The 25,875-nt window shown below is 46.8% G+C and overlaps 1 protein-coding gene across 5 annotated transcripts in view; it reads right to left on the bottom strand.

The window, feature by feature from the left end:
- The window catches only part of PHC2 (polyhomeotic homolog 2), a 52,008-nt gene that overhangs the window by 10,289 nt on the left and 15,844 nt on the right, over window positions 1-25,875 (bottom strand). For 2 of the 5 annotated variants that reach the window (XM_070758987.1, XM_070758988.1), the window contains exons 3-9: window positions 21,672-21,830; window positions 20,589-20,663; window positions 20,299-20,469; window positions 18,489-18,644; window positions 16,650-16,971; window positions 15,760-16,079; window positions 13,437-13,563 (exon numbers count right to left, since the gene is read on the bottom strand). In XM_070758987.1, coding sequence (XP_070615088.1) covers window positions 13,437-13,563; window positions 15,760-16,079; window positions 16,650-16,971; window positions 18,489-18,644; window positions 20,299-20,469; window positions 20,589-20,663; window positions 21,672-21,830 — 1,330 coding nt within the window. Of the gene's footprint in view, window positions 1-4,643; window positions 6,907-7,289; window positions 7,368-13,436; window positions 13,564-15,759; window positions 16,080-16,649; window positions 16,972-18,488; window positions 18,645-20,298; window positions 20,470-20,588; window positions 20,664-21,671; window positions 21,831-25,875 lie in introns of those variants that run through there. The other 3 variants (XM_070758989.1, XM_070758992.1, XM_070758991.1) reach the window with 3 other exon arrangements.

Raw genomic sequence — 25,875 nt, 5'->3', positions numbered from 1 at the left:
TAATAATAATTTATTAGATTTGTATGCCGCCCCTCTCCGAAGACTCGGGGCGGCTCACAATAATAATAAAAACAATATTATAGTAGAACAAATCTAATATTAAAAAAACATATAAAACCCTATCATTATTTTAAAAACCAAACAACACATTCATACCAAACATAAAACAAAATATAAAAGAGCCTGGGGGAAAAGTATCTCAACTCCCCCATGCCTGGCGGTATAAGTGAGTCTTGAGTAGTTTACGAAAGACAGGGAGGGTGGGAGCAGTTCTAATCTCCGGGGAGGGGGGTTGATTCCAGAGGACCGGGGCCGCCACAGAGAAGGCTCTTCCCCTGGGGCCCACCAAACGACATTATTTATTAGATTTGTATGCCACCCATTTCCGCAGACTTGGGGCGGCTCACAGCAGTAATAAAACAATGTACAGTAACAAATCTAATATTAAAAGTCTAAAATAACAAATCCAATATTAAAAGTCTAAAATAACAAATCTAATATTAAAAGTCTAAAATAACAAATCTAATATTAAAAGTCTAAAAACCCATTATTTAAAAAGCATACACACAAACATACCATACATAAAACTACACAGGCAGGGGGAGACATCTCAGTTCCCCCATGCCTGATGGCAGAGGTGAGTTTTAAGGAGTTTACGAAAGGCAAGGAGAGTGGGTTGGGGCAATCCTAATCTCCGGGGGGAGCTGGTTCAAGAGGGTCGGGGCCGCCACAGAGAAGGCTCTTCCCCTGGCTCCCGCCAGACAGCATTGTTTCATCGACGGGACCCAGAGAAGGCCAACTGTGGGACCTAACCAACCGCTGGGATTTGTGCCGCAGAAGGCGGTCTCGAAGATATTCTGGTCCAGTGCCATGAAGGGCTTTATTGAAGTACAGTAATTGTATTTTTCAGAGTATAAGACACACCTTAGTTTTTTGGGAAGAAAATAGGGAAAAGAATCTGCTTATCCGATATTCATCTGGCTAGCGTCCTTAGTCTGGTCAGTTTCAATGCATTATTTTATCCCCTGGTTAGGGCTTTAAAAAAAAACGTTATTCATAAGAGAGTAACAATGAAAGAGCTTGCAAGCCAGTAAGAACTGGGAATATCGTTAGCACCTAGAAAGAAACATTCGGAGCAAGTAGAACAATGGAAAAAAACCCTGCAAAGACTTAGGGCTTGGAAAACATTCTTCGCAGAGAGTAATAGTGAAAGAGCTTGCAAGCCGGTAAGAGCTGGGAACATTATTAGCACCTGCTTAGGGCTGGAAAGAAACTTACTCAGAGCAAGTTAGAGCAATGAAAAAAAAAATCTGCAAAGACGTAGGGCTTCCAAAACATTCTTTGCAGAGAGAAACAATGAAAGAGCCTGCAAGGTAAGAGCTGGGAGGGGGAAAAAGGCTTTGAAAAAAGCTACATACATAGTATCAGCCTTTTTTAGGGAGGAAAAAGTTGTGTTTTACACTCCAGAAAGTACGGTAATAAGCCCACTTTGCAAACGAAAAGGTCACTCATTGCTATTCATGCAAACAGATGTGCCACACAACCAGCTTTCGAGACGCAAGGCCTAAGACTCTTCCTGACACCCCAAAATCAGGTTTCCAAGTGCGACCAGGAAGAACAATCCAGGCCTCCTCTTGTGACTTTCCTAGGTTCTCGTCCAACTGCGAGAAAACCCCAAGGGTGTGGGGGTCTAGCTTGTGGTGCTTGCTGGCATGGCTTTCAAGTCCCTGGTCCCTTTGGTTGTCAATATGTTTGGAGCTGAATTTAAACCAAAGGAGCTTCCTAGGGTTGCGACAAAAGGGAATACTGTATTTGCAGCTCAGGTTTGAAATGGGGGCTCCCTGACGTTGGTGGGTCTTTGCAGGCATTTCGCAACCCAACTAGGGAACATCATCAGTGCTGCAAGGGACTGCGAGGTGCAGAAAGGAGGAAGACCTTTCTAGCGCAATCAGGGTTGCGACAAATGAGAATATTTGGATTTATTGCTTGTATTTCCAAAGGGAGAAGAGCCAGGCTGCACTGTTTGAGCCGCCTCCAATCTGGTCCATGGATCAGGCATCGTTCTTGCCTTGTGGCAATCTGCACGACACCCCAAAGTCCAGCTGTGTGTGTGTGTGTGACCCAATTATTATGCTGCACGAATCCCAGCGACCGGTTAGGTCCCACAGAGTTGGCCTTCTCCGGGTCTAAGCAATGTCGTTTGGCGGGACCCAGGAGGAGAGCCTTCTCTGTGGCGGCCCCGACCCTTTGGAACCAGCTCCCCCCAGATATCAGAGTTGCCCCCACCCTCCTTGCCTTTCGCAAGCTCCTTAAAACCCACCTCTGTCGTATGGCATGGGGGAACTGAAATTTCCCTTCCCCCTAGGCTTATAGAATTTATACATGGTATGCTTGTATGTATGAGTGGTTCTTTAAATTGGGGTTTTTTAGATTGTTTTTTAATATTAGATTTGTTTACATTGTCTTTTTATATTGTTGTTAGCTGCCCGAGTCTTCGGAGAGGGGCGGCATACAAATCTAATAAAATAATAATAATAATAATAATAATAATAATAATAATAATAATAATAATAATAATAATAATAATATTGTCTCTGCTATATCCCCAAAAGCAAACCTCCCTGGTGGGATTGGTTCCAGGGGGTTGGACTAGAAGACCTCTAGGGTCCCTTCCAACTCGCGTATTCTGTTTTCGTGACTTGGAAACAAGGTGTGGTCATCATAACTCAAGAAGTACCTGTGTGCCCCTGGTACTAACAATCTCAAGACGCTTTCTAACCAGAATTTGTGTGCACGCATGTGTGAATGCTGAACTATCAAGGTTAGCTGATTAGCCAGGTTCCAAATCTCCGGTAAACCACATAATCATTTCTAAGTTAATTAAATCAGTTGCAAGGCCATGGGGATCTTGTAAGTCCCTCTGAAATACGCAGCGTTCAAAAACTGACCCTTTAAAAGCAGAGGTTTGCAAGATTTGAAGCAGACAGAAATATTCCAAGAATTCAGATACTTGCAAAACTCACATAAATCTTATCTAAGGATTTTTTTTTGTCGCAGGAAAGTCCCAAATTATTCTGATTTTACAGTGGGGGGAAAAAGCACCAGCAGCTGGTGGATAAATCCCCACGCCCACCCTAGACTGGCTGAGCCTTTGTCAGACCACCAAGAGTTGCGTTGTCACGTGAGAAGCCACAAGTGACAAACCAGGACAGAGTTCACACAACCCCCCTGCCCCCAAAGTTAGTTTAAATCTAGCCGTTGAGCAGCAGGAGGGTGCCAAAACCAGGTTTGGACCAGTGACTGGTTTAACTGTGGTTTCACAAAAGGGGGTTAGACTAGAACAGTGTTTTTCAACCAGTGTGCCGTGGCACACTAGTGTGCCGTGAGACATGGTCAGGTGTGCTGTGAAGCTCAGAGGGAGAAAGAAAACAAGAGAGAGAGAAAGAAAGAGAGAGAGAGAGAGAAAGAAAGAGAAAGAAAGAAAGAGAGAAAGAAAGAGAGAAAGAAAACAAGAGAAAGAAAGAGAGAGAGCAAGAGAGAGAGAAAGAAAGCAAGAGAGAAAGAGAGCAAGAGAGAGAAAGAAAGAGAGAGTGAGAGAAAGAGAGGGAGGGAAGGTGGGAGAAAGACATAGAGGGAGGGAGGGAGAAAGAAAGCAAAAAAGAGAGGAAGGAAGGAAGAGAGAAAGAAAGAGGGATGGAGAGAAAAAAAGAAGGGAGAGAAAGAGGGATGGAGAGAGAAATAGAGCGAAAGGGAGGGAGAGAATTTTTTTTTGTCCAAACATTTTTTAGCCGCCCCCCCCCCCTCAATGTGTCCCAGGGTTTTGTAAATGTAAAAAATGTGCCATGGCTCAAAAAAGGCTGAAAATCACTGGACTAGAAGACCTCCAGGGTCCCTGCCAACTTTATCCTGGTTTTTCTGCTCTCTCAAAAAAAAGCGGAAGGGAAAATCACTCAGCAGTCACCACGGAACATGCGCGCACGGGGAAGGAAGGAAGCGCTGGCAGGGAGGGACAACGAGTCACAACACAAAGGAACAAGCCCCACCCCTCTCTCAGCTGTGCAAGCCTGGAACTATTGTGGTTTTCTGTTCTCATGCGCAGCGTTTGGGGAACTGGGCTTCGCGGCCCCACTTCTGCCCACTTCCAGGCTGCAACGTCCATCCAGGCTGGGCTCTGACACACACACCCCTTCACACACACACAAACACACACCAGCGCCCCCCACAAGCGTGGCCCTAATCCAATCAGACCTAGGCTGCCTCTGGGTGGAGTTGCCATCTGGCCTCACAATGCAAATTCAAAGCGGGGCTTAGAGAAGCCAAGGGGAACCCACCACCCATCAGGCCCAGCCCCTCCCCTTGCCCGCTGGGGATTCCTGGCCATGCGGTGCTCCCACCGGAAGCCCCCTCCCCACTGGAGAGCCCAGGGAGAGGGTCCATGCCAGTCACCGTTCTTTCATTTCGGGTTTGTTTATCTGCCCATCTCGTAGGGGAATGAATCTGGGCAGCCAGCCGAAAAGCCCTTTAGAGCCAGCCCCCCCTAAAACAAATGGGGAAGGGTCTCCTTTAGGAGAGGAGAGGAGGCTGCCCACCCCCCCCACCCCCACTTTGCTGAAGTCTTTTAACCAATTCTCTCATTGCATTACCTCCTACACTATTTCACCCAAGTGGCTGTCCGGCCTCTTCTTGAACACGTCCCCCCACATCTGGTGGCCAGCTGTCCCACGGGTTAATTGTCCTCGCAGGGAGGAGGATTCTCCTGAATTCCAGGTCGCTGGAATCGGGACTCCAGGTTTTGATTTCCGTAGCAGAGGAACGGAAGGAAGGAAGGAAGGGAAACCGCAGCAATGGGACCGGAAGGAGAGGATTATTTACAGCTGTAGAAAGCCGCCTTTGTGTGTGTGTGTGTGTGTGTGTGTCCTTCCCACCCTCCGCCACACGCCACTTCCTGGAAACAAGAATCCTCTGACACACACACAAACAACGAGCTCTGGGGGCCAAAAGCGCCTGCAAAGATTGAATCTCAAAACAGCCGTCAACAAAGTGTATCAAAAAAAGTTTAAGCAAACTTTTCCCCCCACTGGAAAACCCGAAGGATGATTTGGAGTGAGGGGCCCCTCCCTGACAGAGTCAGCTTCTCCGTAGGTGACACCAAAGCAACTTCATCTGCACCTTCTGGGGGCTGGCAGGGGGAGGAAAGATGGCTTAGAAGCATAGAAACACAGAAGATTGACAGCAGAAAAAGACCTCCTGGTCCATCTCGTCTGCCCTTCTACTCTTTCCTGTATTTTACCTTAGGATGGATCTGTGTTTATCCCAGGCATGTTTACATTCAGTTCCTGTGAATTCTTCCTTCCTCATTCCTTCCTTCCTTCTTTCTTTCCTTCCTTCCTTCCTCTAACCTTCTTTCCTTCCTCTAACCTTTCCTTCCTTCCTCTAACCTTTCCTTCCTTCCTTCATCATTCATAGAAATATAGAAACCTAGAAGACTGATGGCAGAAAAAGACCTCCTGGTGCATCTAGTCTGACCTTATACTATTTCCTGTATTTTATCTTAGGATGGATCTATGTTTATCCCAGGCATGTTTACATTCAGTTCCTGTGAATTCTTCCTTCCTCATTCCTTTCTTCCTTCTTTCTTTCCTTCCTTCTTCTAACCTTCTTTCCTTCCTCTAACCTTTCCTTCCTTCCTTCCTTCATCATTCATAGAAATATAGAAACCTAGAAGACTGATGGCAGAAAAAGACCTCCTGGTGCATCTAGTCTGACCTTATACTATTTCCTGTATTTTATCTTAGGATGGATCTATGTTTATCCCAGGCATGTTTACATTCAGTTCCTGTGGATTGACCAACCACGTCTGCTGGGAGCTTGTTCCAAGCCTCTACTACTCTTTCAGTCAAATAATATTTTCTCACATTGCTTCTGATCTTTCCCCCAACTGACCTCAGATTGTGTCCCCTTGTTCTTGGGTTCACTTTCTTATTAAAAACACATCCCTCCTGATCCTTATTCAACCCTTTAACATATTTAAATGCTTCGATCATGTCCCCCCCTTTTCCATTCTGTCCCCCAGATTCGACAGATGCCTTCTCCTGGGAATTCTAGTTTAGGAAGAAGTTTGGAAACCATGGCAGGTGAAGGGTGGGGGGCACAACTGGTGGAGGTGGGCTCGCTTGAGGAGGGGAGGGGGAAGGAAATCGGGGGGGAGAGCATCCCCCAAACCCCCGCAGTGCTGTTTCTCAGCCTTAAGATGCGCGGACTTCAACTCCCAGAATTCCTCAGCCAGCACAAAGTTCAAAAAAGAAACCCCAACACTGCAAAAGTGTGACACTCTAAACAGCAGGGGTCTCCAAACTTGGGAACTTTAGGACTTGTGGACTTCAACTCTACAGCAGAGCTGGCTGGAGAATTCTGGGAGTTGAAGTCCACAAGTCTTAAAGTTTGGAGACCCCTGCTCTAAAGGAGCCCAACTAGACTGCAACATTGCAACATTGTGAAAACAACTGGAAACAAACTTTCCTGGCCTCCACTTGGCCTACCTGCCAGGGCTGGTGGAGGGGGAGAGGCTGGGCTGAAAGGGGGCCCTTCCGCTCCCTTGCAATAAAGCCACCACCAAACAAGGCCCTGCCATCGGGTGCGGGAGTCCTGGATAATGTCAATAGTGGGGTGTTTGGATAACCCGGGTTAGGCCTTGGGGGGGGGGGCTGGGAAGGAAGCAGGGGGGAGATTGACAGGCAGCACAGCTGGGGGGCGGGGGGCGGGAGCCTGACTTGTACACACACACACTCTCTCTCTCTCTCTCTGCAAGACCAAGAGAAAAGCAGCATGGGAATTGCAGTCTCCAAAGGATGCCATCTGCAAGGGGCTCTTAAGCCCTTGGAAGCCATGCACCCTCTCTCTTGCACCCCCCCAGAGAATGCAAACCGCACCCGGGATGGGAGTTGTAGTCCAAGCCACCCGAAAGTCCTGAGAGCTGCTGTGACTGCAACACAAACAGCCCCCAAATACCCCCCTCCATCCCAACCCAAACGCCCCCCCCCCGCTCCCCTTTGGCAGCCCTACAAAAACCCAGCGCCCCAAAAGGAGCCTGGCTGGGAAGCATGGGCGCTGGAGTCCCGCAGAGGCCCGTTGGGGAGGCGAGCGTGCTTTCCACCGCTCCTCTGCCGACCCACGGGAGACCCCCCCCCCACTCAGCCCCGCTAGTGCCCCCCGGAGGGAAGTGGGGGCCACGCGGAGAAGCCCCGGAGGCCCAGATCTGGGGGTTGCCCCCCCCCGCTCCCCCGCCTTACCTGCGCCGCCCGGCCCGCCCAGCCCCCCATGCGCGCTCCGGCGGGGGGGGGGCGGCAGGGCCGGGGTCCTTCTACGGGGGGGGGCGGCCGGGGGTCGCGGAGGGGCGTCGCGGGGCTCGGCGGGGCCGTGAACAATGCCGCCCACCGCGCCGCGGGAGCAGAAGCCGCGCCCGCAGCCCCCGCCCCCTCCGACGCCCCCCGCCCCTCATTGGTCGCGTCCGCCCCGCCCCCCCGCGCAGACCCGCCCACACCTTGGACGCCCCCCCGCAAGGAAGCGAACGAGGTCAGAGCGGACCCCGCAAACCCCCTCCTCTTCCGTGCCGTCTCCCCTCCCATGCCTCGCTGACGAGGCTACCTAGCTGGGTCACGAAACGTCTGCAAGGACGCCCCCTCCTTTCAACCCTGAGCTAGAAATATTCATGGGGGGGGGCTTCCAGTCCAAGCAGGAGATCCCAAGACCATTCCTGCTGGAATATTAGGGGGGGAAACCCCTCCCTCTCCTCCATCCCCCCACTTAGAGCAGTGTTTCCCAACCTTGGCAATTTGAAGATATTTGGACTTCAACTCCCAGAATTCGCTGGCTGGGGAATTCTGGGAGTTGAAGTCCAGATATCTTCAAGTTGTCAAGGTTGGGAAACACTGACTTAGAGGGTCTCCATTCGAAGACAGCATCACCTCCGACGTCTTCCAGTCCAGCCCGCCCCCCTGAAACCCCTCATTTTTTGTGCAGGGGAAAAAAGAGGAGAAAGTGAACCCCTCCCCTATTTGGAAAACTTCCTCCCTCGCTCACCTGGGGTTCCCACAGCCAGGTGGGCCGCCCCAAACAACAGCCAGACCCCATGGCACTGAGCCGGCCCAGCTGCTCCCTCCCAGCCGGGATTTGAACCAGGGGATTTTGGATTTTGGGGAAAGAAGTTGGCAGAAGGAGCAGCCGTTAAATGTCCTTCCTTTGTCTACGCGGTTCGTTTGGCTTAATCTGATTAGGCCTGCCAATCACCTCCTGCTCCCCACGCCATCAGACAGATGCCGGGCTTTTTATCCACACTACACAAACACACACACACAAACACACACAGACGTTTGGGGGCTTCCCCCCCCCCCTGTAACAAAAGCCCCAAACACTTCAGTTTTGTAACCCATCTATGCACTGGGACAAGTGGAATGAGAGAGAGGGGTTGGAGGGGGGGCTGCTTCTACGTGCCCTCCCCACAAGACCCCTCACAAAAAAGTCCTTCCCCACTTGTAGCCCCTCCCCTCCCCCTCCAAATGTCACCCCTCCCACATCAGGACTACGAATCCCAACATTCCCAGCCAATCCAGCAAGAAGGAGGCACTCCCCTTTGTTTTAGAATCAGCGGCCACTGTTTGGGGAGGGGGTCAAAGGTCACCCCGTGCCTCCGGAGTGGGGCTGCTCAAATACGCTCCCCCCACCCCAATGATCCAGGACAAAGGGCTGGGCTAGGAAAGCAAACAAAACAGGCAAACCCTAAAACAACCCCACGGTACTTCTATTTATTCTGGTTTCCCCACCCCTAATAAAAAAAACCCAGTTTTGAAATATTTGACTTTTTCTTCCTTCCCATATAGGTGGTTTATACCTTTGCAAAAGAAATCGGAGAAGAAAGGGAAGCTAATTTTAATATAGTCTGGATATAGTTTAATATAGTTTGTATAGTCTGGAGGACAGAAGGAAAAGGGGGGACATGATCGAAACATTTAAATATGTTAAAGGGTTAAATAGGGTCCAGGAGGGAAGTGTTTTTAACAGGAAAGTGAACACAAGAACAAGGGGACACAATCTGAAGTTAGTTGGGGGAAAGATCAAAGGCAACATGAGAAAGTATTATTTTACTGAAAGAGTAGTAGATCCTTGGAACAAACTTCCAGCAGACGTGGTTGGTAAATCCACAGTAACCGAATTTAAACATGCCTGGGATAAACATATATCCATTGTAAGATAAAATACAGGAAATAGTAAAAGGGCAGACTAGATGGACCATGGGGTCTTTTTCTGCCGTCAGTCTTCTATGTTTCTATGTTTCTAATAAAATTTAAAAAAATTAAAATTAAATTAATTTAAATTAAAATAATAATTAAAATAATTAAAATAATTAAAATAATTTAAAAATTAAAATTAAAATTAAAGTTAAAATTAAAGTTAAAATTAAAATTAGTTTTCCCTTTCTTCTCAGATTTAGATTTAAATTTGAACTTAAATACAGAAGGGGCGGATTTTTTAAGGTTAGATTTAGAGGTGAGTTTTAGGGGCCAGAAAGTGGGTTCTCCCCACACCAGGGCCAGCTGTTGCCCCACCGAATGATTTAGGGCGGAGAAAGGAGCTTCCGAGGTTACAAAGAAGGGAAAAACAGAATAACTGAGTTGGAAGGGACCTTGGAGGTCTTCTAGTCTAGTCCAACCCCAGAATTGTGTGATTGCCACTGGCCACCTTCTGGCAAGCCAGATTTGCTTAACAACTGCATGAACCATGGCAAAAGCCATAAAATGGAGCAAAAGCTGTTCAACAGCTGCCTCGTTTAACAACGGAAACCAAATGCTCCATTGTGGTCAAAAGTCACAACTTCACAACAACAGCGGTCACATCTTCGACATCCGAGAGAGAAAAGGTCGTAAAATCGGGTGCAACAGCACAAGCAAGGGAAATTCCACTCCCCATTGTGGTAAGGGAGAAAAATGACACCCAAGGGCCAGGGGGTGTTTGGGGGGGCTCCACCCCATCTATCCCACCCAGAAGGCCTGGGGTCGTTGACCAATGACACATAAGAATCAGAACCTAAGAAGAGCCCTGCTGAATGGGGCCAAAGCCCATCGAGTCCAGTATTCTGTGTCCCACAGTGGCCCCCCAATTGTCCATGGGGATCTTGAGCAGAAAGAGAAGGCAACCCCCACTTTTCCCTTGACCCCCAACAAATGGGACCCAAGGAAATCCTGCCTGCCTCAACCAACAGAGAGACAGCACTTGGACATCCGTTTCAATCACCACCTATGATACACTTGGCATCCATGAATCTATCTCATCCTGCCTTGAAGCTATCCAGACTGACAGCTGTCACAACCTCTTGTGGAAGGGAATCCCATCAACCAATGACACACCTTTAGATCGGGTCTCAAAAGATATATAGGAGTTGTCGACTGTTTCACATTATCTTTTTAAAAAATATATATTTTTCTTATTGGAAGCCACCCAGAGTCCTTCGAGAGTTGGGTGCAATATAAATCTAATAAATATAATATAATATAATATAATATAATATAATATAATATAATATAATATAATATAATATAATATAATATAATAGTAAGTAAATAAATCAAATAACTAAATGAATGAATAAATAAAATAAATACATTAAATGGATAAATAAATAAGCAAGTAAGCAAAATAAACAAACAAAATAAATAAAATAATTAAATAACTAACTAAATAACAAATAATAAATTGTATTGAATAAATAGGTAAGTAAATAAATAAATAAAATAACTAATTAACTAGACAGAAAGAGAGAGAGAGATACAGATAGATAGATAGATAGATAGATAGATAGATAGATAGATAGATAGATAGATAGGTAGGTAGGTAGGTAGGTAGATAATGACAGATAAAATAAAATAACTAAATCAATCAATCTTTGCAGGATTTTTCCAGATGTCTTTACATGTTTCCACCAAAAGAGCAGCTGGAAGTGAGGGAGGGGTGTCTGTTTGTGTGTGTGTGTATGTTTGCATAAGAGAAAGACAGCTGCTTCTGGGTGGGTGGGGGGCAATTCCTCCCCTTCTCAGCAGCCCCCCCCCCATTTTCCACCCAGGCAGGCCTGCTGCTTTCAAGGAGCATCGTCCAGCCTGGGGAGGGGGGCTGAGGGTGGTGGTGGATTATCTTGCCTCCCCCCCCCAGAATGCAGATGTGATCTCACCCCTCCCAAGGAGGGGGGGGTCATGCATGCTGAAGTTTTGCTCCCTTTAACGGGCGTGAAGGGGGGCAGCCGGGTCAGGAATCCAGCTGTGGGGTGAAGCAGGAGGGGAGGGCAGCCCTATTGTTTTGGGGGGTGGGGTGGCACCCCCTTCCCAAAAGGCAGACAAAAGGCTGCTGTCACATCCCAACCCCCCCACTCCCCAGTCACAGATCGGGGAGGGACAGGCCCCACAGTTGAGCGGGTGGGGGGACGCATTTCTGGGCCAGGAAGGAAGCTGGGTAGAAGAACGACAAAGGGGTGGGATGGAGCATCTCAAGGTGCCCCCGTTTTGCCATTTTCACGGTGGGGCCTCTGATTTTCACCCCTTCTAAGAAACGGTGGTAAGCCCACAAATAGTCCTTGACTGACGCCCAAAATAGAGAGTTTTTTAACAAGCCCCCCAAAACTCAAAGTCTTTCCCTCCGAGCAGCGTCTGTTAAAAAAACAAGGCTCCGTTTTCATTTTTCCAACATTGAGCAAATGTTAATCTTGCCACAGTTGTTATATGCCAACAGAAGAAGATATAGTAGAGAAAATAATAGCCTGTGCAGAGATGGATAAATAACACTGGAAATAAAAAAAATAAGTTCTGTAGATGTATTTATATTATTATGTGTTTGTGTATTTTTTGTGTATTTTTAAAAATGTTTAAAGTTCAATAAAAACTTTTTTTTTTTTAAAGGAAATTTATAAATAAGGAAGAGTCAGAATATTATAAAGGTTGGGACATGTTCTATTGCTGGCTGGGAATAAAAAGATAAAGTAACAAACGTACATTGAGTCAATTAACAAATGAGAGTCATTTCTTGGTGATGAATGGGTCAAGGGGAAAATAGATATAAGACTATATATATAAAATATGATGTATATAATGTTGCGGCCCTATTTGGACAGGGAGTCATTGCTCACAGTCGCTCATGCCCTTATCACCTCGAGGTTCGATTACTGCAACGCTCTCTACATGGGGCTACCTTTGAAAAGTGTTTGGAAACTTCAGATCATGCAGAACGCAGCCGCGACAGCCGTCGTGGGGCTTCCAAGATTCGCCCATGTTTCCTCAACACTCCGTGGCTTGCATTGGCTGCCGATCAGTTTCCGGTCACAATTCAAAGTGTTGGTCATGACCTTTAAAGCCCTACATGACATTGGACCAGATTACCTCCAGAACCGCCTGCTACCGCACGAATCCCAGCAACCAATAAGGTCCCACAGAGTTGGCCTTCTCCGGGTCCCATCGACTAAACAATGTCATTTGGCGGGCCCCAGGGGAAGAGCCTTCTCTGTGGCAGCCCCAGGCCTCTGGAGCCAACTCCCCCCGGAGATTAGAACTGCCCCCACCCTCCCTGTCTTTTGTAAATTACTCAAGACTCACTTATGCCGCCAGGCATGGGGGAGTTAAGATATTCCTTCCCCCTAGGCCATTACTAGTTATGCATGGTATGTTTGTGTGTATGTTTGGTTTTATAATAAGGGTTTTTAGTTGTTTTATTAATTGGATTGTTACATGTTGTTTTTTATCATTGTTGTTAGCTGCCCCGAGTCTACGGAGAGGGGCGGCATACAAATCCAATAAATAATATAAAATAAAATAAAAATAAATAAACTGGTCCATAACAAATATGTAAAAATAGTTGTGTAATAGAATATGAGCACAATAAGAAATTGTAACACAAATTTGCTACACGAATGTCCAAAGTTTTTAAATGTCTTTGTTTTGTGTGATGTGCATATATGTTTATAAATAAAACTTTATAAAAATAAATAAATAAACAAACAAACAAGACTCCAAAATGAAGATTGCAGGCAGTCCTCGACATAGGACAGTTCATTTAGTGACCAGGATTACAACAGCCCTGGAAAAAGTGACCATTATGGCCGTTTTTCACCTTTAATGGCTGTGAGAGCCTCCCTGTGGTCAACCTGATCAAAATTTGGACAATTGGAAATGGACTCGTGTTTATGACGGTCACATGACCTCCTTTTACGACCTCCTGAGAAGTCCCCCTCCATTTTGGCCAGACCCTTAGAGCCCATAATCCTTGCCCGATTCTCCTTCAAGAGCTCCCTGGCTTCTGCAGGTAGACTGCCCTGAATGGGGAAGTTCCTCTGAGCGATCCCCAATTAAGTCACTTTTTCCAGATTCTGGGAAAGATTCTGGGAACAGCTGGGCATTTCCTACCGTGTGGCGGGGGTCCGGTCCCCTCGGAAGGTGGCGGCTTGGGAGGGGCCAACGGAGACGTGCAGGCGGCCTCGGGGGAGAGAAGAGCCAGGTCCTTCCGGGGACCCTCCGGGACAGTCAGGGGCAGCTGCGGACCGAGAAAGGAAGTGAAGAAAAGTCAAAATAAACTTTCTCGTGGATTGGTGGGAAAGAATATCTGTAGCTCAGAATTGAACTGCAGGGCTGTTTTCCCGCAGACGTTTCACGACCCAACTAGGAAACATCATCAGTGTTAGAAGGGAGAGGGGTCTGCAGGAAAAACAAGGAAGAGGAGGTGGGGCTGTGGAGTCCTTGTGTTTCATGACCCAACTAGGTTACACTGATGATTGTTGTAGCCAGTCAACTTCCTGAAAAGCTGATCACGAGGCTGCTCCGAGTCCTCGGAGAGGGACGGCATACAAATCTAATAAATTATTATTATTATTATCACGGATTCTGAAGATCGAGAGACGGGCTACAAGAATGGTGGAAGGTCTTAAGCATAAAACGTATCAAGAAAGACTTAATGAACTCAATCTGTATAGTCTGGAGGACAGAAGGAAAAGGGTGGACATGATCGAAACATTTAAATATATTAAAGGGTTAAATAAGGTTCAGGAGGGAAGTGTTTTTAATAGGAAAGTGAACACAAGAACAAGGGGACACAATCTGAAGTTAGTTGGGGGAAAGATCAAAAGCAACATGAGAAAATATTATTTTACTGAAAGAGTAGTAGATCCTTGGAACAAACTTCCAGCAGACGTGGTAGATAAATCCACAGTAACTGAATTTAAACATGACTGGGATAAACACATATCCATCCTAAGATAAAATACAGAAAATAGTATAAGGGCAGACTAGATGGACCAGGAGGTCTTTTTCTGCCGTCAGACTTCTATGTTTCTATGTTTCTATTTTAGTGTCCCAGGCCAGTGTTCTTGGCCCCTGAATCTGAGAGTGAGGAGGAGTAGGAGGAGTTAGAGACTGAAAGACAACCAGAGACTATGGCATCCCCAGAGGTGTGAATGAGTGACTCAGGAGATGACCACGAACCATTTATGGATGCAAGAGTGTGCAGAACTAGGACCAGGCAGGATTTTTTTTGAGAATAGAGAGATTTGTATGTGACTAGCTCTATAGTATAAAAATCTAATAAATAAACAAACAAATACATAAATAGTACACTTGGCCACACCTGGTAACTATATAAGAAGTCTCATGAGGAATCAGTGCAAATGACAACATTCCAGCAATGACAAGGAGTGTTCTCCATGCTGTAGAGATCATATTTGCTTCCAGACAGCAGTAAGTAGCCACAGACTGCTCATCCAGCACTCATGCCAAAAGGCTATGACCACTGCACAACTCTTGATAAAGTTCCTTTCACTTTTAACTATTTTGATACTATGGGCATTTTTTAACCAATATACGAGGCTCGCCCAGAAAGCCATGCACCAATTTTTTTTCTCAGCCTACAGTAATGGTATGAATGCAAAACTTTAGATATCCATTATATCTGTGTGTAAATTTTGTGTTTCTTCAGACAGAGAGCATAGCTGCAGCAGTGTTTCGAAATGGCATCTGTAAGTGACGTACGTTACAAGCAGTGTGTCATCATTGAATTTCTCACTGCATAGAAAGAAACTGTTGGGAACATTCACAAACGTTTGTGTACAGTTTATGGAGAATCTGCAGTCGACGGAAGTACAATTGGTCACTGGGCACAGATATGGAGGCCATTACAATGCAGAAATGGCTTCGTGACCAGAACAAGGAGTGGTACCGACAGGGCATTCACACCCTTGTGTGTCGCTGGAGGAAGGCCATAGAACTGGACAGAGATTATGTGGGAAAATAGAGAGTGTAGAAGAAACGCCATTCTTCCTTGTATGCAAGTTTCATTGTCTTCAATAAAGGAAAAAAATGTGGTGCATTACGTTCTGGGCGACCCTCGTATATTTCCATCTTATACCTTTCCGGCTGGTTGCGTGTGTGAACTTCTTTTCGGGGGTTTTCTGACTTAGGGACAGAACAACGCTGTTACCTAGTTTGACCACGAAACGTCTGTAAGAAAACCGCCAAGCTCAGAGACCACCAAGTTCAACCTCGAGCTACAAAGGCCGATGACCCAGAGCAGTTTCCCTGGCTGGACGAACCCGGGGTAGCCATCCACCAATTTGGAACAGGGGCTGGGCTGGATGGCCTTAAGGGGACTTCCCAAAACTGGACCCCAAGCAGGACAACTCCCTGGAAATCAAGGGTGGAGAAACCCCCCCGCCCAGAAATCGCCCTGCCACGCACTCACCGTCCCAACGGGCGGCTGTAGCTGGAGGATGACGGCAGACGTGTGTTGGAACTTGTGCTGAGCTGCGTTGTGGTTCGGACAACTTGTGGGACGTCCGTCTGTGCGTGGTGGCCCCAGGGCAGGTGGGCCGGGTAGGTGTGGGGGCGACGGGTGGCTGAAGGCATTCGGCTTCTGCTGGACGGGGGGCAGGTGGGCTGGGGGGGCGGGCGGGGGCTGGAATGCTTGCAGGTGGGGCGAGGGTTTGGGCTGCAGCTGCTGCTGGATGACAAACTGGTGCGGGAGGGTCTTGGCCGGGGGCTGCGGCTGGGTGGGAGGGAAGGCTGGAGGAAGCAGAGAAGGACCGTCACTCTCCCCCTCATCGAAGCTTTCCCCCCCCCCCACCCGGGGGAGAAGGAGAGGCTGCTGTGACTGCCAGCATCCCTTTTCCCTGCCTCCTTTTCAGCAGAAGCATCGTTTTGGTCACTTAACTCAAAAGAGAAGAAGGGGAAAGAGAAGGGAGAGGAGAAAGAAATGAAGGAAAGAAGGAGGGAGGGAGGAGGGAGGGAGAGAAGGAAGGAAGGAAGGAAAGAAGGAAAGAAGGAACAGGAATGGAGGGAGGGAGGAAAGAAGAAAGAAAAAAGGAAGGAGGGAGGGAGAGAAGGAAGGAAGGAGAGGGAAGGAAGGAAAGAAGGAAGGAAGGAAAGAAAGAGGAGAGTGGGAGAGAAGGAAGGGGAAGGAAGGAATGAAGGAAAGGAGGGAGGGAGGGAGGAAAGAAGGACGTAACCAAAGAGGAGGGAGGGAGGGAGGGAGGAAGGAAGGAAGGAAGGACCTGGAACCACAAGGAGACCCCCACCCCGGGGAACCCCCCTCCCTTCCCTTCCACCTGCCAGGCCCCCTTCGGGCGCACTCACCTGGGGCCATGAGGGAGGGGTTGGGCGTGGAGGGGCCTGTCCGGTTGGGGCCTCGTCCCTCCAAGGCGGCTGCTGTCCCGTTGTTGTTGCTGCTGCCGCTGCTGCCTGCCCCGCCCATGTCCCCTTTCCTTGGGTGCTCCGGGGGGCCCTCATGCCCGCCTTCCTTGCAGCCCCTCATCTGAGCTGCCGGGGAGGAGGAGGGGGCATGGCCTCCATTATTCAGGGTGGGTTTGAGAGCCCCAGCAGGTAGCCCTGGCTGAGCCGTGATGGAGCCTGAGGCCTGGCTGGTGACTGGCGGCGTCCGGAGGGCCGGGTTCTGCACCTGGAGACCGGAGGATATCAGCCTCAAGAGAAGCTCCTGGATACGAACCACCCTTGATTGACCACCATTCCGCTTAGCAAAATCAATGGGGGGGGCCAGATTCACTTAATAACCACATGACCCGCTTAACGCCTGCAATGATTCGCTTAGCGACTGCGGGAAGGTACCATGTTTTTCGGAGTATAAGACGCACCTTAGTTTTTGGGGAGGAAAATAGGGAAAAGAATCTGCTTACCAGGTATTCATCTGGCCAGCACATTATTTTATCCCCTGGTTAGTGCTTTAAAAAAACATTATTCACAGAGAGTAACAATGAAAGAGCTTGCAAGGCGGTAAGAGCTGGGAACATTGTCAGCACCTGGTTAGGGCTGGAAACAAACTTACTCCGAGCAAGTAGAGCAATAGAAAAAAACCCTGCAAAGACTTTGGTCTTGGGAAACATTCTTTGCAGAGACTAACAATAAAAAGCCTGCAAGGTAAGAGCCGGGGGGAACATTGTTAGTAAAAAAACTTTATTTGTAGAGAGTAACAATGAAAGAGCTTGCAAGCCAGTAAGAGCTGGGAACATCGTTAGCACCCGGAAAGAAACAGTCTGAGCAAGTAGAGCAATGGAAAAAACCCTGCAAAGACTTAGAGCTTGGAAAACATTCTTCGCAGAGAGTAACAATGAAAGAGCTTGCAAGGCGGTAAGAGCTGGGAACATTGTTAGCACCTGGCTAGGGCTGGAAACAAACTTATTCAGAGCAAGTTAGAGCAATGGAAAAAACCCTACAAAGACTTAGAGCTTAGAAAACATTCTTCGCAGAGAGAAACAATGAAAGAGCCTGCAAGGTAAGGGGGGGAAAAAAAGCAACATTCAGAGTATAAGACGCACCCAAATTATCCGCCTCTTTCAGGGAGGAAAAAGTTGCGTCTTAACCTTCCGAAAAATACAGTAGGTCTTAAAGGGAGCTGGAGGGCAACAATTAAGTGTTGGTTATGCCCTATAAAGCCCTTCATGGCATCGGCCCAGACTATCTCCGGAACTGCCTTCTGCCGCACGAATCCCAGCGACCGGTTAGGTCCCACAGAGTTGGCCTTGTCCAGGTCCCGTTGACTAAGCAATGTCGTTTGGCGGGACCCAGGAGAAGAACCTTCTCTGTGGCGGCCCCAGCCCTCTGGAACCAGCTCCCCCCAGATATCAGAGTTGCCCCCACCCTCCTTGCCTTTTGCAAGCTCCTTAAAACCCACCTCTGTCGTCAGGTATGGGGGAATTGAAATTTCCTTTCCACCTAGGCTTATAGAATTTATACATGGTATGCTTGAATGTATGATTGGTTCTTTAAATTGGGGTTTTTTAAAGATTATTTTAATATTAGATTTGTTTACATTGTCTTTTTATATTGTTGTTAGCCGCCCCGAGTCTTCGGAGAGGGGCGGTATACAAATCTAATAAATACAAATACAAATACAAATAACTGAACTAGGGAGATGGTGGCCTTCGACCCAGGGCTCCCGACCAGCCCCCCTGCCCTTACCTGGGGTGCGGAGGTGGTGGTAGGGGGCTGCCCGCTGCTGCCGCTGGTCCCCTCGGGCTGGACGGCGGTGACGGTGGGGGTGAAGATGAGCTGGGGGGACAAAGGGACAGCACGGCCTAGGCTCCTAGCTACTTGCATTAAACTTGTCTGCTGGGCCTGAAAAATCACAGCAAAGGGTGGCCCCGTTGCGGATCCCAGCCAGCCAAGCCCAGCGAGACACAGAAAAAGACACGACAACGTTTTTTAAAAAAAAATTAACTTAAATATTAGATTTGTTTACATTGTATTATTATTGTTGTTAGCCACCCCGAGTCTACGGAGAGGGGCGGCATACAAATCTGATTAATAAAATAAATAATAAATAAATAAATAAATAAACGGGGGCTCCGGAGGGGGGGGCACCCCGGAGGCTGTCTAGACCAACCCCCTCCCCCCAGACACTTCTTCTTGGAGACCTCCAAGGATGGAGAACCCACAACTGCCAGAGGCAAACCGTCCCACTGACTTAATTGATCTTGGATTACAAATAAGTTAAATAAGTTGGAAGGGACCACGGAGGTCTTCTAGTCCAGCCCCCTCTTAACATGATTGAAATTAATAAGATTAAGATTTAGGTAACGATATAATATACCAATGTAAAATTAATAGGCTGATTAAAAAAAAATCTGTAACAATAATGTCAACAGGTCGGTTGGCAAAGGTGTAAGTTGTTGAGTGGTTTAAGATTTGATATACAGTATAACTGCAATCATGAACGATGATATCTATATGTCAGTATAAGATGTGTCCTGTTTCTAGCTTTGTCTCTGTTCATTTTATGGTATTTGTTTTTTTCTTAATGTAAATAATAAATATTATTTTTTTAAGGAATGGAAATGTGAATTTATATCAAGTTCGTTGATTTCATTGTTGTTATGGTCTTTTTTCTGTGTGTTGGTGCTTTGTATTTTGGGTTTTCAATAAAAAGTTTAATAATAATAATAATAAAAAGTTTAATAATAATAAAAATAATAATAATTACATCACTCAGTCTTAGGTGCTTGGGAAGCGCCCGACTGGTGATGAAATACGAAATCCAGCATAGTGACCTCGTTTGCTGTGTTGTATTGACATAATAATAATAATAATAATAATAATAATAATAATAATAATAATAAATTGTTGTGAGCCGCTCTGAATCTTCGGAGAAGGACGGCATACAAATCTAATTAATAATGATAATAATGATAATAATGATAATGATAATAATAATAATAATAATAATAATAATAATAAATCAGTGTAGCAAAATTGTGTGGCTTTTGAACGAAGGCAGTCAATCTCAGATTTCCACCTCTCTCTCTACCCAACCCCCAGTTCAATAGGTGTGGGGGGAATCATGGTTCCCATCGTCCCCAGCTCGTTGCAATAATGCAATTTGGGGAAGACAGAGGCGAAGTTCAGAACGGTGTCTTCAAGGGCAGCGCTACGTGTAAAGAATGAGCGGTAGTCTAGATTGAATGTTGGGAAAAGGGAAAATTGTTTTGCCTATGGAGGTTCTCAACCATCCAGGTCACGATTATCTCGAAGTGCAACTGGACCGTTGTGTGTGTGTGTGTGTGTGTTTGTTTTCCCCCTTGAAAATGTTTCGCTTAGCATCCAAAGAAGCTTCCTCAGTTCTACCTGTTTCCCTGCCCTTGGATCCCATGATCTTTTTCTATGACTTTCTGACAAGCAACAGGGAAGGAAGATTGAAGGGCTCCCCTCCTCTCCTTCCGCCAAACTGGGACCCCCCGGGGGCAGCTCCCCCCCCCAACGCAGCATCGCTTACCATCTGCGCCCGGAGATACATTTGCGCCTGGCTGGCACTCAGAGTCGGATTGCTGGTGTTGCCCAAAAGCACGGCTTGCTGGGCGATGCCCGAGGCGGTGGCAGCCGCAGAATTCGCACTCTGCGCCCGGTTGATGAGCTGGGCCGCTGCAGGGGAGGAGGCCAAGTTGATCTGGACGGAGAGACAAGCGAAACGATGAGCCCAGCCGCGTCTAAGGAAAGGGGAGGGCCTCCCCCCATGACGACAACCACAAGGGAGGAAACTGAGGCAGAACACTCAAGTTATCTTACCGTGGGCTGCTGCGGGGGGGTCTGCGTGGCCCCGTTGGAGGGGGAGACGCCCTGCCGGTTGGCCGCCAAGCTGGCCTGCAAAAAGGGGGGAGGAAAGGGGGGAGCGGAACCCCCACGGTGTTAAAGCGGCACATCCCACAACCCCAGAACATCATCATCATCATCATTATTATTGTTATTATTATTATTATTATTATTATTATTATTATTATTAATTAGATTTGTATGCTGCCCCTCTCCGAAGACTTGGAGTGGCTCACAACAACAAATTATTATTATTATTATTATTATTATTATTATTATTATAATTATTATTATTAATTTGTATGCCGCCTCTCTCCGAAGACTCAGAGCGGCTCACAACAATAAATTATTATCATTATCATTATCATTATATAACTTATTATTATTATTTAACTTTTTATTATTATTATTATTTAACTTTTTTTATTATTATTTAACTTTTTATTATTATTATTTAACTTATTATTGAAAACCCAAAATACAAAGCACCAACACACAGAAAAAAAGACCATAACAAAAACGAAATCAAATGTGATATAAATTCACATTTCCATTCCTTAAAAAAATAATATTTATTCATTATTTACATTAAGAAAAAAACAAATACCATAAAATAAACAGAGACAAAGCTAGAAACAGAATACAACTTATACTGACATATAGATATCATCGTTCATGATTACAGTTGTATATCAAATCTTAAACCACTCAACAACTTACATCTTTGCCAACCGACCTGTTGACATTATTGTTACAGCTTTTTTTTTTCAATCGGCCTACTAATTTTACATTGGTATATTATATTGTTACCTAAATCTTAATCTTATTCTTATTAATTTCAATCATGTTACCTAAATCGTAAATTGTCCACAGTTAATTGCTAGACAACAATTTTTCATTATTTTGTATATCTAGTAAACTAATATTTTCTTTTCGGAGGGGGTGGGGAGTGCCCAGAGGCAACCCCCTGTTCCCCCCCTTCTCTTCCCTGCCCCCCTCCCCACAGATGGGGGTCCCGGCCTTTTTGGGGCGGCCTCCCCCCCCCCGGGAGCCAGACACCTGTTGGATGGCGGCCAGGCTCTGCAGCTGGCTGTTCCCCAGGTGCTGCTGCTGGAGGGCCGCCGTCTGGAGCATCAGATGCTGTTGCTGGGCAGCATACATCTGTTGCAGGTATTGGGCGGCTGTGTTCGGTTGGCGGTGCAAAGCCTGTTGGATCACCTGCCCAGGAAGGAAGGAAGGAAGAAGGAGAAGAAGAATAAAAGACCTTTGCAAACAGAGGAAGAGAAGGCGCCTCCCTCACCCCCCCAGGCATGGGAAGAAACCTGCCAAAGCTTGTTCTCCACCCTGGAATTCTCAGAATTGCCTTCTAAAATAAGGCCTCCCCTGATAGTAAGGTCCAATTGGGCTTTTGAGTGCATGGCAGTAAGGCCAAGGGCTTGTTTCAGGGTTCAAAAAAATATAAGGAGGGTCTTCTTTTCAGGGAGGGAGGGAGGAGATAGATGGATAGATAAGACCATGCTTGGCCTTATCTATCCATCTGTCACCCTTCCTTCCTTCCTTCCTTCCTTCCTTCCTTCCTTCCTTCCTTCCTTCCCTCCCTGAAAATAAGGATGGAAGGATGGAAGGAAGGAAGGAAGGAAGGAGGTAGATGGATAGATAAGACCAAGCACTTATTTCAGGGTTCAAAAAAATATAAGGAGGGTCTTCTTTTCAGGGAAGGGAGGGAGGGAGGGAGGGAGGGATGGAGGAAGGAGATAGATGGATAGATAAGACCAAGCTTGGCCTTATCTATCCATCTGTCACCCTTCCTTCCTTCCTTCCTTCCTTATTTTCAGGGAGGGAGGGAGGGAAGGAAGGAAGGAAGGAAGGAAGGAAGGAAGGGTGACAGATGGATAGATAAGGCCAAGCACTTATTTCAGGGTTCAAAAAAATATAAGGAGGGTCTTCTTTTCAGGGAAGGAAGGGAGGGAGGGAGGAAGGAGATAGATGGATAGATAAGACCATGCTTGGCCTTATCTATCCATCTGTCACCCTTCCTTCCTTCCTTCCTTCCTTCCTTATTTTCAGGAAGGGAAGGAAGGAAGGAAGGAGGTAGATGGATAGATAAGACCAAGCACTTATTTCAGGGTTCAAAAAAATATAAGGAGGTCTTCTTTTCAGGGAAGGAAGGAAGAAAGGGACGGAGGGACGGAGGGACGGACGGAGGAAGGAGATAGATGGATAGATAAGACCAAGCTTGGCCTTATCTATCCATCTGTCACCCTTCCTTCCTTCCTTCCTTCCCTGAAAGGAAGGAAGGAAGGAAGGGGGTAGATGGATAGATAAGACCAAGCACTTATTTCAGGGTTCAAAAAAGGCAAACAGACTTATAAAGAAACTCAAGAGACAGTTCAGGTATTTTCAACCACACAACCTTTTGGAAAATCTTGTGCATTTTGCAAAGGACCTTTCCATTAAAAAAAAAAAAACAACCCTCAGATAAAGTCCAGCCACACAATTGTGTGTGTTTTATGAAGATGCTAAATATGTGAAAGGGTTCAATAAGGTTCAGGAGGGAAGAGTTTTTATATAGGAAAGTGAACACAAGGACAAAGGGGCACAATCTGAGGTGAGTTGGGGGAAAGATCAGAAGCCACGTGAGAAAATATTATTTGACCGAAAGAGTAGTAGATGCTTGGAACAAACTTCCAGTAGGCGTGGTTGGTCAAACCACAGGAACTGAATGTAAACATGCCTGGGATAAACCTAGATCCATCCTCAGATAAACTACAGGAAATAGTTTAGAAGGGCAGACTAGGTGGACCAGGAGGTCTTTTCAATCTTCTAGGTTTCTATGCTTACAAAAAGACTCTGATAAAGTCCAGCTGTGTTCCGACACACAACCCTTGGCAAATCTGGTGCATTTTCTAAAGAGGTTTGCAAGGAAAGTTAGATAAAGTCCCAGGCAGGAAAGGGGGATTTTCATAAAGGATTGCGCTATCTAAATATCTTACCGCTTCCTCACCCCCTCCCCATCAAGGAGGGGGGAAGGAGAGAGAGGAGGGGGGGTCAGATCAAAGGTTAACCAGCCTCAATGAGGGTCTTAATGCTTTGACCTTGTAGGCAGGGGCTTTGCAAGGGGTCCTGGGGGAGCTTTCAAAAAGAGTCATCAATCATCCCCCTGACATTCTCACCCGCCCGTCAAAGAATCCAAAACGAATCCAGCGGGGCTACTTAAACAACTGTTGTGTATTTGGTTTCCACAAATTCTTCCAGGGATTGGACAACACGGATTGGACTCCCTCGATGGCAGGAAAGCCCCCCCTCCTGGTTTTTTAATTTGATTCCCCCCCCACCCTTTGAAACTAATCATGCTTAAACAATTTGGGGAAGGAAAATCCGACAGATCAGAAGATACGAGCCGCCCTCGATTTTATAACCGTTCGTTTAGGGACCATTCCAAGATACGACGGGGCCGGGAAAAAGGAGGATTTTTCACACTTACAACTGTTACAACACACACACACACACACACACACACACCATGGTCACGTGATTGAGAGCCAGACCCTTGGCAACTGGAATGGACTTTAGACGATCACCGCGATCCACTTTTGTGACAAACCGAGTCCAGATTCGCTTCACAAACAGGTTACTAAGTTATAAACTGAGAAAGTTTGTAAAAGGGGGGGGGAGCTCTCACTTAGAAACTGTCTCGCTCAACCGTAGAAAATTGGGGTTCTATTGTGGTCGTAAGTTGAGGACCAGCCGGGATTTTTTTTGAACTTCCATTCAAAGCATAAAACGTATCAGGAAAGACTTAATGAGCTCAATCTGTATAGTCTGGAGGACAGAAGGAAAAGGGTGGACATGATCGAAACATTTAAATATATTAAAGGGTTAAATAAGGTCCAGGGGGGAAGTGTTTTAATAGGAAAGTGAGCACAAGAACAAGGGGACACAATCTGAAGTTAGTTGGGGGAAAGATCAAAAGCAACATGAGAAAATATTATTTTACTGAAAGAGTAGTAGATCCTTGGAACAAACTTCCAGCAGACGTGGTAGATAAATCCACAGTAACTGAATTTAAACATGCCTGGGATAAACATATATCCATCCTAAGATAAAATACAGAAAATAGTATAAGGGCAGACTAGATGGACCATGAGGTCTTTTTCTGCCGTCAGACTTCTATGTTTCTATGTTTCTAAGCACAAACACACACACAAAGATGCACACACACTATAAAAGCAGAAAACTTAGAGACACAATCACAAAATCACCGTGCACCCGCCAGTGTACAAGGCTTGCCTCCGTCCCAAAGCACGCTTGGTGTGATGTGTAACCCAATCAGCGAAGGACGGTGGTACAAAACCTCAGCAAGTTTGTGTAGGTTTGTGGTGGTGGCAGCGTGCTTGCAGAGGTCCCCGGCTGAGCTTGTGGCTTCGGGTTTTGTGTATTGTGCACACCCAGGGGGCGTGAGCCGGGGACTCATTCTCCATCGAAAAGCCCCACAGTAATTACAAAGCCTGATTCAACCGAAACCTGAATGGGAAAACAGCCCTTGCGAACTCCGGAGATCTCCCGGAGGACGAAGCAGCTGGATTCCTCCACCACCCACCACACAGCATGAAAAGCATCCCAAACAACACAACCCGACAACACCGTTCCCACACTGCAAAGAGAAACCGAGATTGTGAGTATCTTGGACTTAAAACCGCTTCAGGAGAGGAACAAATAAAATACCTCCGCTCGCTCTGGTCCTTTGAGGCCGAGATCCTTTGTCCTCCTTCGGATGGGGATCTACTGAGATTTCCCGGGCAGGATTAAGCCTTGGGGGGAGGGGAGAAGGAGGGAGGGGCAAAGGTTTGGTCCCCGGGGAAGGAGGAGTTGCCGTCCTGGAATAAACTTTCTGCATCAGAAAGCAGTTCCCCTGACAGCTCCTTGAAAACACACCCACGCACCCACAAACACACCCACAGACACACAAAGCCCACCCCTCCCCTCCCCCCTTTGCAAAACTTTGTCTGGGTTTCCCTCCCTCCACTGCTATCAATGGGGGGGGGGGGGTTCCACCTACATTTTCCATCCTTCCCATATTCTCCCCCTCCTTCCTGCTGGAGGATAATGGTAATTGTAGTCCTACAGGCTGAGGGGGAGGGGAGGGTAAAGGAAGGACCCTTTTGTGCGGCCTGAAGATTTAGCATTTGGTGCCTTCGGGTGGCTGGAGGGATTTGGGGGCCACCGGCCAAAAAACTTTCCAAGGGGATTTTTCCACAAACAT

The sequence above is a fragment of the Erythrolamprus reginae genome, chromosome 8 (assembly GCF_031021105.1).
Source record: "Erythrolamprus reginae isolate rEryReg1 chromosome 8, rEryReg1.hap1, whole genome shotgun sequence".
NCBI lineage: Eukaryota > Metazoa > Chordata > Lepidosauria > Squamata > Dipsadidae > Erythrolamprus > Erythrolamprus reginae.
Note: the sequence above shows the minus strand (reverse complement) of the source record. Positions and strands in the feature narration are given on the sequence as shown.